Source organism: Gymnoscopelus braueri, assembly GCF_963280865.1.
Source record: "Gymnoscopelus braueri genome assembly, chromosome: 13".
NCBI classification, from domain to species: domain Eukaryota; kingdom Metazoa; phylum Chordata; class Actinopteri; order Myctophiformes; family Myctophidae; genus Gymnoscopelus; species Gymnoscopelus braueri.
Window position 1 is genome coordinate 41,644,923 of NC_137615.1, and position 14,532 is coordinate 41,659,454.

The 14,532-nt window shown below is 42.3% G+C and overlaps 1 protein-coding gene across 1 annotated transcript; it reads right to left on the reverse strand.

The window, feature by feature from the left end:
- Positions 1 to 2,896: 2,896 nt before the first annotated feature.
- LOC308098622 (multifunctional protein CAD-like) lies at positions 2,897 to 14,209 on the reverse strand (the record flags this gene model as incomplete). The annotated part of the gene is made up of 17 exons (XM_080447031.1): positions 2,897 to 2,923; positions 4,270 to 4,374; positions 5,425 to 5,607; positions 6,084 to 6,251; positions 6,404 to 6,622; positions 7,153 to 7,335; positions 7,885 to 8,109; positions 8,272 to 8,370; positions 8,675 to 8,921; positions 9,312 to 9,397; positions 9,576 to 9,740; positions 10,278 to 10,390; positions 11,151 to 11,284; positions 11,635 to 11,759; positions 12,105 to 12,293; positions 13,137 to 13,358; positions 13,937 to 14,209. The coding sequence occupies 17 exons, from the start codon at positions 14,207 to 14,209 to the stop codon at positions 2,897 to 2,899; spliced, it is 2,763 nt and encodes a 920-aa protein (XP_080303157.1).
- Between the last annotated feature and the right edge of the window lie 323 nt (positions 14,210 to 14,532).

A 14,532-nucleotide genomic window follows, 5' to 3' on the forward strand; every position in this document is an offset into this window, starting at 1 on the left:
TGAATAGAGCAATGCCCCGGCCTCACCAGCCCCTCCAGTGCCTGAACCCCATCCCCCCAACACATCCCTGACACACAGAGACACATACTGTAGTCACACAATGAACAAATACACACATATACTGTAAAACTAAATATGCGTTCAGTTAACTCTGAGAGTACAAAGTTGTACACTCTCAGAGTTACAAATGGATACATTAACATTGAGGATTTCACTAGGTATTTCTCAACTGTACAGTTTGTATTTCTATTTGTTGAACAATTCTGTCTTCAACAGTTTTTGAGTTATAGTGAAAAACATGTCAAAACATGTTTTTCACTCCAGGAGTTGGAGTCTAACCTCCAACTCCTCCCACTGCCTTTGCTCAAGGGCACAGGGAGGAGTTGGTTCCTAACATGCACATGTTTTAGTGTGGGAGCAAACAGACATGGACATGGTAAGAACATGTCCAAACCACACAGAAAAGCCCCAGTGGGATTTGAACCCAGGATCTTTTTTCTGTGAGGCAACAGTGTTAACCACTGAGCCACCTTTCCACAACACAAAGGAAAGGAGAAAATTAGGAAGACAATAGGTAAAGCCTGATTTATACTTGGTTGTATGTTGTGTCATGCACTGAAAATAGGCAATTTACAAGGTCAAAACGAGTTGCGCTGTGACGAGCTGTGAGCTTGTAAAATGTCTATTTTTGGTGCACGACACAGGCGAACAGCCAAGTACCGTATAAGGAGTTCATCCTCAAGACAATGTAACGTTATATCCATATATAAAAAAAAAAAAAAAAAAAAAGTAAAACATAGAGCCTCTGTGCTGATAAAAAGTTTAACATTGTGTCAAATTAAGCCACCTATTCTTTACAAAGTACCAGTACCTATGTCTTTTTCTCATTTTGTTTTGTCAGTTCTATGCCATAAGAGATGATCACATGTTTTACAAACAGTTGACATGTCATTTTGGAATGGTGTGCTCCAAATGGATATGTCCCCATGTGGTGTCTCTGCGGTGGCTGCATCATAGGGAACAGAAGTACCTGTGGACGGGGAACGCGGTGAGGCCGGACAGAGCGATCCCCAGGCTGTCTCCCACACTGGCGGTCGCCATGGCAAACTCCCTGTGTCTGTCTTCAGTCTGGAGATGGGGAAAGGATGAGAGAGGAGAAGTCAGGAATGTCATGTTCCTACATTCTCTTATGCACCCTTACTGTTGTATGCACCCCAAGTTCATGACTAATTGCACCAGATTTCGTATTGACACTGTTGGGCAGAAACGTTGTAAACTATGGCCAAGGCTGTTACTTTTCACGAAATGGAAACAATGACCGGTTTTCCAATGTAGACAGTCATTATTTAATCACAAGATCTTGTTAATATTTGTATGGGTTAAAATAAAACCCACAGTCAGCCTTAACCACTTTCAACATGACATCGGCAAAAATGTTCAACATTTTTCAAGATATTTTAAAGAAGAGTAAAAATAGCTCACAACGTGCCACACTGCGATGAGCTTGTAGATCGGTTATTTTCACTACTTTTGTGTGACTTGTTTTCCCCAGGAAAATGTGTTAATATAGCATCAAAATCAGTTTAACGACTTTAAACCTATACATCAGCTATTTTCACAAATGTTGATTTTTTTTTAACAACACAAATCTTGTACGGGGGTCCCTGGCACAAAATCTTTTCAGATGTGGATCTTTGGCATAAAAAGGTTTGAGAACCACCGCAGCAGATGAGCTGACCTCCTTGCTGATGTAGTAGAAGGTGTTGACATAAGCGGCTCCTCCCAGCAGGCCTTCATAGAGCACTATGACAAACACCAGCCAGGCACTGGGCAGGAACTGGTAGTACACAGCCAGGGACAGCAACACTGCATTCACACACTGGAAAACACAGAGGCAAGGACGCTCATCACCTGCTGTGTAGTTAGGAACCTTCCTTAATATTAGGTACCCTGTGCAGTCCAAAAGTTTACATTGAATTGAGGCAACCTAGAAAGGTAGTGTCATGTGACTAATGTTTCCATGGAAATCGATCCTGTGTACCAGCTGAACAGATGAAGTGACAGATATATAAGAATATATTATACACAATACACAATTATATATATGAAATAAATCATTTCATGGTTGCGGGCCACGGAGTCTTATGGGATGTCCTACGATGCCATTGAAGCACTTGATGTTTCCTCACTAAATCAAGGAACCTACTGTAATGAGACGGTCCTAAGCAGACATAATATGTCTCATTTGGAAAGAAGCTTCCTAGTTGGGTATCATTTTTTTCAAATATTATTTGCAAAAAATGATACCCAACTATCAAAAGATGAATGCTAGAGACCTCGGCCTCCAGACAGAGCCCACACAAGTACCTGTTCTGTTCCACTGAAATTAGACACAGTTAATACTCCAGGGGAAGAATGCTGGGTCTCTGCTTTATATGTATAGTGTGTCTTGACAAAACTTGACAAATTGAAATTAAATACCAAGATCGATATTTTTTTTACGCATTCAGAGTTACATAAACATTTTATGGGGTAGAATATGACTAATATGTAAAGGTCCTCTCACCTGTAACAGAGAGAGAGCCCACAGCTTCCTTATCTTCACACAGCACAGAGAGGAGCGGGAAACCAACACACCCACCTGGTACAAAGTCTGGTACCTAACACACACACACACACACACACACACACACACACACACACAACTTAAGCCTAATTGATACTCCGTCATACAATGATGTCGCACGACAAGGTATAAATCAGGCTTGTTATTGAATAACCATAAAATACCCATTCCACTGAACATCATATACTGACCAGCGGTACTGCTCGGCATGGGTCAGGGGGAACTTTGGGAAATACAGGAGCTCCAGCTGAGAAAGGAAAGGTATATTATTCATCCATATTCCTGATCTACACCAATCTACACAGAAAAGTGAGTTGTAGAGAAAATCAAAGAGGAATGCCAAATATACATGTTTAACTTCTTTGCACTTCCTTTCAGCTTTTGATTTTACACAAAGGTCATGCATGGATACAATAAGCATACTTATTCATATTTTATTTTAATTCAAATTTCCCCCACAACCCATGACCAGCCTAGCCTGGTAAACCCAGGGTCCCCACACATTTTTAGCAATGAATTTCCAAAACTTTTCCAGAATATTTAGCCCAATTTCCAGGCCTATAAAACAATCATTCAGCGCAATAATGTGTCTCTTACTCCTATGTACAATGCCCAAAGATAGGCAGTGTAGCAAAAATAAAGCATAGAATATAAAATAGTACAATTTCATTCAACATTTCGTGCAAAATTAGGGCATAGTGACCCTGCGAGCGAAAATAGGAGGGGTGGACGACGTCGTTGCACGGTTCGTTGTCGCTCGCGGTAGGTCAGGACGGTCTCATTCAAAAACATGTATTTTAATGTGATTTAATCGCCCGCTCGCTTCGCGTCACGTCGTATCGCTGGCAGTGCGGATGGGGTGTTACACAGCCCGTTCGGCGAAAAACTACTTATGTTACATATTTTGTGTAATGTTATACATGTTTATGAAAATGTTTTGTATTAAAAAAAAAAATAGCCAAAAACAATGCATAGCCAAATATTTTTCCAGGACCCTTGATAAATTCCAGGACCTTTGATCAATTCCAAACCTTTTCCAGTGCTGGATTTTTAAAATTTTTATTTCAAAATATTTCCAGGAATTTCATGACCGTGGGGACCCTGTAGGGTTCGGGTTGTTAATTTAAAAAAAAATACGCAAGAAAAAAAAGACAATTACCGTAAATTTCGGACTATAAGCCGCGACTTTTTTCCCCCATTTTTCGACCCTGCGGCTTATACAACGGTGCGGCTTATCTATGGATTTTTACAGCTAACGGCCACTAGGGGACCTCCTAAATCTATGGATTTTACACCCGCGGCTTATAGTCCAGTGCGGCTTATATATGTTCCAAACATTCAATTTAGCTGCTGCGGCTTATAGTCAGGTGCGGCTTATAGTGCGAAAATTACGGTATGTCAAGTTGTGGTGCCAAGCTGATTTTTCCCATATATTTTGTTGCTTTGACTCCATGTTTGCTGTAGCCGATTAGCTTCCAACTAGCTGCACCGTTTGGCGTCTTAAAGTGCTAGCAGAAATAATGTTCATAATAGGCAATATATTTTTACACCTTTGTGTGGAAATGGTGAAATAAGTTGGAAAAGGTCAAACGTCACTTAGCTTAGACATGCATTAGAACAGCCATACATTAGAGCAGCCATACCTTGACTCCATGTTCAGTGTAGAAGTCAGCCGTACCCAGGCTGGCATACAGGTCATAGCCCAGGCTTTCCAGAGCCTGTACTGTAGGCAGCAGCTCACTTTTATTCTACAAAACACACACAGGAAGTACATTTGAACAATGCTGATTGATTGCACGAGAATATGCTGTACTATACTATAGGCCCGATTCACTAAGCTGGTCGTAAATAACGTGTAAATAAAGTGACTAAAGGGTGTATTTTCTAAATTTCTGTCTGACAGTCAGAGCCGCGAATATCTAACGTCAGATGAAAAACGTCATCACGCTGCAAAATGGACAGATCTACAAGCTTACAACGTAAATCTTGTAAATCAGTGCAAGCAAGTCCCTCACGCGATTAAACGTTTATAAAGTAAATGGCCGTCTCTCACGTGTGACGAGAATAAGAAGTTTGTTAACAAAGTTTAACTTCACGACCAAAGGCTAATAAAACTTGGAATGGACATTATATAAGCCCTTTCTACTGAACAATCGCTCGCTGCTCAGTCACCTTAGCCAAGGTAAAAGGATGATACTGGAATATCTGGAGCTTTATTGATTACTGAGGCGATGGACAAACCATCCACTACATCGGAAATGGAGAAATGGACACAGCTTTCATCCATAATGTATCCCCATCAAGGTAAGAATGCTTCATGTGACGAGGTCAAATCAATATTATAAATGAATAGCGCGATATTGTAGTTGGCATGAAAGCCCAATTGCTAAAACGACAAACACGCCGGTTGAATTTGCATAATGTCTATATGCATCCAAGCAATAGATCGTTGACATATTTTTTCTTTTTTATGTGTTGACAAATGTTGGGCACATAAATATTTTATTTGATCCCATGTAAGTCAGCCTCCGAGCAGACTTGAGAAAGAGCGGACCTCCCGTAAAAGTCACAGACAGAAAAAGATGAATGAATCGGACGTGGGAAGTTGCGTAAATTCCTTAACGTTCAAAATATGGGCGTAAACAGCTTAGCTAATCGGGCCCTGTATGTCTCTCAAACGTTCCAGAATATTTAAGAGCTAAACCAGCAGTTCTCAACTGGTTCAAGTACAATGTTAACAATTTCTTGTGTGCTTAGCAGTCCCCTCTCTGTCACCATGGTTATTCGTGTCCTGGTACCTTGTAGCTGCCGATGCTAAGCAGGATATTCTTCTTTGGGATCTTGAAGCCTGTAGAGAGCATGGCTTTGAGATAGGCCTCATAGCGGTTCTCCCCGAAGCAGGCCACCTCTCCCGTGCTGGTCATCTCCACCCCCAGCACCACGTCAGCCCCCGCCAGCCGAGAGAAGGAGAACTGGGGCACCTGGTGGAGAAGGAGAAATGCTTAATATACAGGGTTTTTGTATGTGATTACAATTATGCGTTAAGATAGAACAGGACCTGTTAAGTAAACAAGATGTGTTCAGGTCCGTCTGCAGATCTTGCAAAGCAGTGCAATGTGGGTCACTGTCTCGAATTGTACTGTAGATTGTAAAATGCCATAAGAAGTCTGGGAGTTGTTAGAAGGGTAAGGGATACCCAATTTATCAGGGCTATTTGTATCCGTATAGTTATCCGTATAGACCCTCACGGGTCCATTTGGCTCCATTTGTACACTCTCAGAGTTAAATTAACACTGGAGGATTTTACAGTGTAGATTGGGGTCCCAGAGATTTTTTAAAAAAGGGCATCAAATGGGGGTCTATCAGACTGGTCTTCGAAATGAAAAAGGTTAAGAACCACTGTATTAGACAGCCATAAACGGATGAAAAGACAGACGATGAACTCAAGTCTGCTTACCTTGACGCCAACGATGCCCTTTCCTCTCATGAAGCCTATAGGCTCCACCTCCTCCCCCATGATGACCTGCGTAGCCAGGGCAACCATATCCACACCCAGCGTCTTGGAGATGAATGGGAAGGAGCGCGAGACACGCACGTTACACTCAATCACCTTCAGCTGGTCGTCCTGAGGAGGAAAAAAAAACAAAAAACTCTTAACTATAGGGACAAGTGCAGACTAAGAAACACCATTAGCTGAATTGCCCAAAAAATCTAACATTACAAATTGAAATAGGCAGCTTTTTTCCGCATCGCTCCCCATTCCCGTCGCTTTCATACTTTGGCGATGAGCTGCAGGTTGAAAGGACCGGTGACTTGCAGTTCCTGACCAATGGCATGGACGATCAACTTGATCCGCTCCATTGTCTTCTGGTTCAGGTCCTGGGGCGGTGTGACCAGGGTGGCATCCCCAGAGTGAACGCCAGCGTTCTCCACATGCTCAGACACTGCGATGGCCATCACCACTCCATCGGATGCCACCGCGTCCACGTCTATCTCCTGGCAAATGGTAAATATGGGCAAACAAACATAACCATGTTATAATACACATAACAGCAGAATACTGATATAGACAATGAAATGCTTTATTACACGGCTTCCTGGAATGATCTATTTGAATTGGTCATAAACTTGCATGTCCGCACCAGTGTCACAAGAGTCTAGCCTGGAATCCAGACTGATTCCCTCCGTTTATCAGACTTTCTTTCCCCCCCACTTCGCTTCTCAGTCTGGCAGTCTCCAGAACAACTCTCTGTTTCCTTATGTCACCTGTTAAGTAGGCACGTCATTGCGGATAGTGCTCAACGAAACACAGTAAGAAGTGGCTTGAATTTTACATTGGAAGGCTCTGGTCCCGCGCCGCCCACAGACCAATCAGTGCCCCTTGCACATACAGTAGGGAGCTTACCAGACAGAGTGCAACAAAAAAATATCGGCCAATAGTCATGGCCATCAAAATGATTCTGATCACCTTGAATCTTCAATGTAAGTTTGTGTCTCTCCATGTGAGTGTGTGTCGTTTCTCTAACCTTAGCTTCCTGTATGAACTTGGATATGACCACCGGGTGTTCTTTGGACACAGCCACGGCACTGCTGAGGTATTTCTCCAGGTCGCTGTCGGTGTAAGCTACGTTCATGGCCGCTCCACTCAGTACGTAGGATGGACGCACCAGACACGGGTAACCCACCGTCTCACAGAACTTCATGGCAGACTGGGGAGGGAGGCAGAGGGCGAGAAATGTAGAACAGCAGGAGCATAAGAAAAACATGTGCCTCTAACAAATCAGAAAAGTTGTTGATTGTTGATTTATGTGATTTCATGTATTTAAGACCAATGCAGCATTGTTAGAAAAATTGTCTATTTACTTTTGACCATCAGATCATTGAGTTATAAGTGGCTGAGTTATCACCATATGAACCCCACGATTAATTCACACATCTGGGATTCTTTAATTATGTTGTATGCGCAAGTTGACTAGTGTGGTGACGGTCTGTCTCCTTCAGCTAAAAGGAACAAGTGATCACCTATAAGTACAGAGCTGATGCACAAAAACGATGTTGGCAATTCACTGAAGAACAATTCGGGCATTTCCTGGATGTTGTTGCGCTGCTATTTTGTGACATCATACATGCAGCGGCGGGAGCCGTGATGCGAATGGTCTACTTTTGTGGGGACATGGAGTACATTACATACATACTGTATACCGTACATACTATTCATCATAACTGCTTCACCAAAGTAAGGGAGATCTTAAACTTACCTCGGTGTCAGACAGCTCCTTCCAGCGTGGTTGGCTGATGCCGATGGTGTCCAGCATGCGTGAGAACTTGAACCTGTTCTCGGCATTGTCTATGAACTCAGGTGAGGTGCCCAGGATGCGGCACTGCTGCCGATGAAGGGCCATGGCGATGTTGTTGGGCAGCTGGCCTCCCATGGACAGAATCACTCCCTCTGGGTTCTCCATCTCATAAATGTCCATCACCACCTGGAAGAAGGGCAAAATATTTCTAAATGATGCACCAGAAACAGGTGATATATATATATGGGTCATAATGGTTCTGAACAACTGCTTCAGCTATTGCTATTACTATAATATGCTACAGTGCAAGGCTGTGTTTTGTGAGAACATTGTCAGTCGGTAACTTACCTCAAATGAGATCTCATCAAAGTAGAGCCGGTCACACATGTCATAGTCTGTGCTGACCGTTTCTGGGTTGTAGTTCACCATGATCGTCTTGTAGCCCATCTAAAAAGGAGAATCCCAATATGAATAAGAAGACTGTGAAGAACTATAGGACTAACAGCAGCCTGTTAAATTCATGTTCAAATATGATTAAATGTGCCTACATCATGTTTAGAACATTATTTTTATCACCAGAAATATCTTAACTACATGGAAAAGCTGTTATTAAAATGTTTTAAATGTATTAAAAGTACTGACTTTGGTTAAGGCCAGAAAACCAATAACAAGAACCTGTCCTGGACATCGTAAAATTAAAAGCTTTGTTTTTAGTTTTTTAATAAGGATGCTTTAAAATAATTATCTTCACCTTCCTAAGTTCCATGATGCAGCCGACGGCGCACCAATCAAACTCCACACTGCTGCCGATTCGATAGACACCCGAGCCAATCACCATGACATGCTGCTCCTCAAAGGCCACGTCGTGTTCTGTGCCGTGATAGGTCAGATACAGGTAGTTGGTGAAGCAAGGCCACTCGGCTGCCACCGTGTCAATCTGCTTCACCGCCGGCAGGATGGACCAATCACGACGCAGCTTCCTCACTGCCAGCTCCGTACTGTGGGAGGTGAATTATAGATGATAAAAGATCAGTTGTTCAGAAAGAATTAATTGTGAGTAAGTAATACCCAAATAACAACTATTTGTTTAGAACAGAAATGTTTAGAAAGTGCTTTAGCAATCAAATAAAACCTCATATTAGTGTTGGGCAATATATCGTGAACCTCAATTTGATGGATATTTTTTTTTCAATATGGAAAGGGTAATATCCAGTTTAATTCCTAAACTACTTCAGCTCTATCGCAGCTCTAGCTTTTCACCATCTACAGCAGCACTCCTTCATTGTGTGGATAACAAGAAGTGGTGGAGACTCCACCCCTGCTACTGAGTAGTGTCAAATTGAACAAAATGGGTCCATCCAAACACACACACACACACACACACACACCTCTGCACAGCCATTGCTATCTGTTTGTCCGAGAAGCCCAACTGCTTGGCCTTCCTCATCACATCTGGAGGCATGGCACTCTCATCCTGAATGGAGGGATATGGTAAACAAGACATAAGTGACCATCAATTGAAATTAACCACTCTGGCGTGACGTCCTAATTTTCCCTATTCTAAGAAGAGACAGACACACCATGTTTGCTGTAGTAGCAAAGAGTAGTTTTCTTTTTTTTCTTTTAGCTGTTGTTGTATTTGCCATCCTCACCTGCTTGTAGGTCTCCAGCAAGCGCTCATGGTCAGCGATGTTCTTCATCTTGTGGAGGAACCAGCGGTCGATCTTGGTGAGCTCGTACAGATGGTCCACAGGGTAGCCTGCTCTGAGGGCCGCCGCCAGGACGAAGATACGCTTGTCTGTAGGTGTCTGCAGCTCCTGGGGAATGAATGACAAAACAATTGGAGCTACAAGTTCACAACTCTCCGCAATGCGTCACAACGCAACCGGTTGTGAGCGTGTAGATTGGCTATTTTAGCTAGTTCACCATTTGTGAAAGTATTCCAAAGGTGGACACAAAAATAATTGCTCCGTCGATTAGAAATTGGTATTCTTACATTGTACGGTGAAACAGCTCTCAAAGTCACTATTTTTTCACACATAAGCGAACATAAACAAAGTTGATTCAGACAATCTAGAACATCCCCAAACCCAGTACGGTTTTAATAAAAATATTAACTTCCTGTTGATTCAGCTATTTTTATTAAGAAAACCCGGACTGGATCCGCGGATCCGGATCTTCAAATAGTAAAATCAACAGAAAGTTGACATTTTTATTTAAAAAAATATCTTCCTTTGTTCGTCCAAAATCTCAGATGATATCTAGTCTTATCATGTCACAATATCAATAGAATATCGGTGAGAATTGCGATCCAACAGCAGAGACACAATCTCAGAGAGCATTGCCCATCTCACCTCGTCGGAGACAGGTTTGATGGTGTGGTCGAAGCCCACGCAGTTCTCATCCACCATCCTTAGAGCTTTCTGAAAAGCTTCCTCAAAGCTCCGTCCAATAGCCATCACCTCACCTGGATGGGATAAATGGTAAGACCACAGCAATCAACAAATAACATTATTCAACTGTGCCAAACCACCCACCACCAACTTCTCATGGTGGTGGGTGGCAACGATTCCACGTCAGGTCATAAATAACCGGGTTGTCACACACCACACGCCAACAGGATGAAATCAGTCCAAAACTTAAACAATGTACTGTATACTGAGCGCATAACCCAAAAGTCTGATAAGCGTCTGGCTGCAGCAGTGTTCCCACGGACAAGGTTTCCAGCAGACGTGCTCATTCTGCAGCCAGACCCTATTGGAAAGTATAGCATATAGTTTGGCTGTGCACATCGCCTGGTATAAAATGATTTAAAGTTCCCTGGTCTAAAAATATATATAACAGACCTGAGTGCTATTGTACTTCTCCCCATGATATCATCTACATTAAAGCATAACCATCACCACCTAGAATATTGTCTCGACTCCTATTGCCTCATCAATTCACTGATTGATCCAGAATTCCACGACAACCGGCACTTTACAACAAATTGAATAAAACCAATTAAGTCAAAAGGTGAAAAAATAAATACTGATTACAAACTTAATATACTGTATACAAAGACCTTAAATGGAGATGGAATTTCAAAATTTGGCATTTGACTTTTGTTGGACGTTATCCACTCACTCCCATTTCTGTCTTAAACCACTGCATGCTATATAATGAAGTTGCTGTGGAAATAAAGGCTATTTAAAAAAAGTCAGCTTCTAGCTGTGCCCAATTCTTACCCACGCTCTTCATGGAGCTGCCTATCTTGGTGGACACTCGGAGGAACTTGCTGAGGTCCCAGCGAGGCACCTTCACCACGCAGTAATCCAGACTGGGCTCAAAGTTAGCTGTGGTTGAGTTGGTCACAGAGTTCCTACATGAAACAACACACTTTAATGATGGAATATGTGGCTACAACTATTGATTATTTCTTAGCAATTATTCGATTACATCTTCATTTAATCGAACAGAGATAATGATTTACTGTATAGTGTGTGTTTATATACGCCGCAGTCCGACGTAGATCGGCTATTTTCACAGAAGAGATTTGGTGTCGAGGGAAAACAGTAGGGCTTAGTATACACCCCTGGGGGATTCTGGTATAAGTATAAGGTTTTAAGTGGTTATGTCATTCTAGAATAAAAATAATACAGAAAAAACATCCAAAAAGATCATATTTTCGCATCTTACCGCTCTAGTGACATCTCAACATGTCTTACTTACTTCAGTAAGGGCAGAGGGATCCCCAGGCCCAGTTTAGCCGCTACGTAGGCCAGTGGGTAGCCAGTGGCTTTACTGGCCAGGGCAGAGCTCCGAGACAGACGTGCGTTCACTTCAATGATGTAATACTGAGTAACGAGACAATCAGAGACATTGACATATTACAACTGTCAGTGGATGTGTTATTTTGTGTATAACAAACCCACTACATCTCAAATTTAGAGCTACACTGATACATTGGTTTAGCCAATCAATAAGCCATTATTTGACTTTCTTGATGCCATCGGTAATTACGTGTCGAGATTATTTCAACTTGGCGTCCCAATTTACGGCATGTCATTTTAATTATACAATATATGATCTCAAAATTCTAACTCAAATGATATACATACAAAACAGCTGTGAACAAAAGTTCAAGTTCATAATAACACAGGTTAGAAATTCAGTGCTAGCTGTGCGTCTCTGGTCCGTACCTGTTCAGACTCGGGGTTCAGGGCATATTGGATGTTACATTCCCCCACGATGCCCAGGTGTCTGATGACTTTAATAGCAGTGTCCCTCAGCATGTTGTACTCGTAGTCGTTGAGGGTCTGACTAGGCGCCACCACAATGGACTCCCCAGTATGGATTCCCAGGGGGTCAATATTCTCCATGTTACACACCTGTGCAGGACAATAACAAATAACTTTCAGGACAATAACAAATAACTTGCCGAGCAGAATTAAATTACCTTCACCCGTTATTATACTGTCTGAGGTAAGATTTCCTCTATTCACAAAATCGCAAACATCCATTATTTCTGCACAGCCCAAATAAAATCCATTCTTGTTGACTATAAAATTAGCTCGAAGTTTAATTTAAGGAGGGGGCTAGCTACAACAACTTTTCTAGAGCAAACTGCCTCAATTTTGTTGCTACTGTAATAAACAGTTCCATAACCACCTCTTTGCAAACTCATGCAGACCTCCTCTGTCCAGTATACAGTCATATCAAAATAATTCAGTTATTGGTACTTTTTATTAACTAGCATTTACTGAAATATTGATACCATTAAAGCTCTTCTCTGTGTTAGCATAACATTCCACCAGTGAGAGAAGGATCACTGGGCGATATGAGTTTTTATCCTGATATGAAAATGAATATGAATTCAAATCAATCAACTTTTGCCTTGATTAAGATTCATTAACAATTAAAAAATATATACAGTGAAAATAGTCGATCTACGCGCTCACAACGTGTGAGCTTGTAGATTTCCCATTTTCAATATTTTGTACAACAAAGTATGATCCAGGTTGATTATAAAAAAATCTATACGAATTTTGTTGTGTCGATTCAAGGAAATAAAAATAAGAAACTGCATCTCGATTATTCACTAACCTACATGAGCAAGATTAAGTTGGTTACTGATTCTAAATATCGGTTTCGATATATTTTCCGGTAATTGTCCAGCCCTAGAAGGAACAAAAGTTCAAATGTTTTGGGCGGCTGCTCTCTGCTCCACTCACAGTCACACAGTTGTCGTAGGCGTCTCGGACCACCTCGTACTCGATCTCCTTCCAGCCCTTGAGGGATTTGTCTACCAGGACCTGGGAGGTGTGGGCGAAGGCCGAAGTCACGAGGGGGGTCAGCTCCTCGCGTGTGTAGGCGAAACCAGACCCTAGTCCACCCAGGGCGAACGCAGCGCGCACCAGGACGGGGTAGCCAATACGCTCTGCTGCCGCCAATGCCTAAAGTTCAGGTTTGGGGATGATATGTAGTGAGCAGAAGGTCCTCAATTTATCGTCCCTCATCAGTACATTAACACAATTGTGTGTGTGTGTGTGTGGCCCCACAGTGGTGGAATGAACTTCCCACTGATGTTAGGACAGCAGAGTCACTGCCCATATTTCGCCGCAGGCTGAAAACCCACCTCTTCAGGAAACACTACCCTTCCTCTCTGCCTGACCTACTTGTTGTTAACTAGTTGTACGAACGCTTGTTTTCTACTGCTGTATTATTTATTGGATTATTGGATTGTCTATTGGATCTTGTTTAGTCGATACACTTATTTGTTTTAGCTCATGCTCATTTGATTTAGCTATTTTGTCTCATCTGTTTAAGGAAATAGGTAGCTGATATATTGCACTTTTACCTTAGCGCTAGGTATACTCTTGGTTGCTTGTTTTTGCAGAAAATGCACTAAAGACTTCTGGTGATTAGTAGTTTTCGTTCCCTACCTATGTTGAATACACTTATTGTAAGTCGCTTTGGATAAAAGCGTCTGCTAAATGACTGACTGTAATGTGTGTGTGTGTGTCAACCTCACCTGTTCCACGGACAGTGCTGCCTCGCTGGGAGCCACGTGCTCATTGATCTCTTCCATTTTTTCCGCAAAGACCTTCCTGTCCTCTGTCATCTCGATGGAGGCCACAGGCGTGCCCAGGACCCGCACATTGTACTTCTCCAGGACGCCCAGCTTGGTGAGCTCCACACCGCAGTTCAGGGCTGTTTGGCCACCGAACGTCAGTAGCACGCCATCCGGACGCTCGTTCTTTATCACCTGGCGGACGACAGATTCAGAACAAAGATGACGGCACATTTGTTTATGGTAGGAAAATGAAAAGCACATGAAACCCAACAGAAATAATATCATTTATTAAATGCATTTTCAAAGATGTAAATGGCGACTAATAGCAGTAGCCTGTTCGATGCACTGCCGGTGACATTCAGCCCGCGTTGGAATAATGCCAACACACAATCTTTGTTTGATCATCAATCACAAGCTCCATTTGTACAGTAGATCAGTGAACCCTCCCTCCGGAAATCTCATTTCCATTTGATTTCAAATGGAAATGAGATTTCCGGAGGGAGGGTTGACCAGCCGTGGAGTCGGGAAGTTTGTCAAATATATAAGATTTAAAA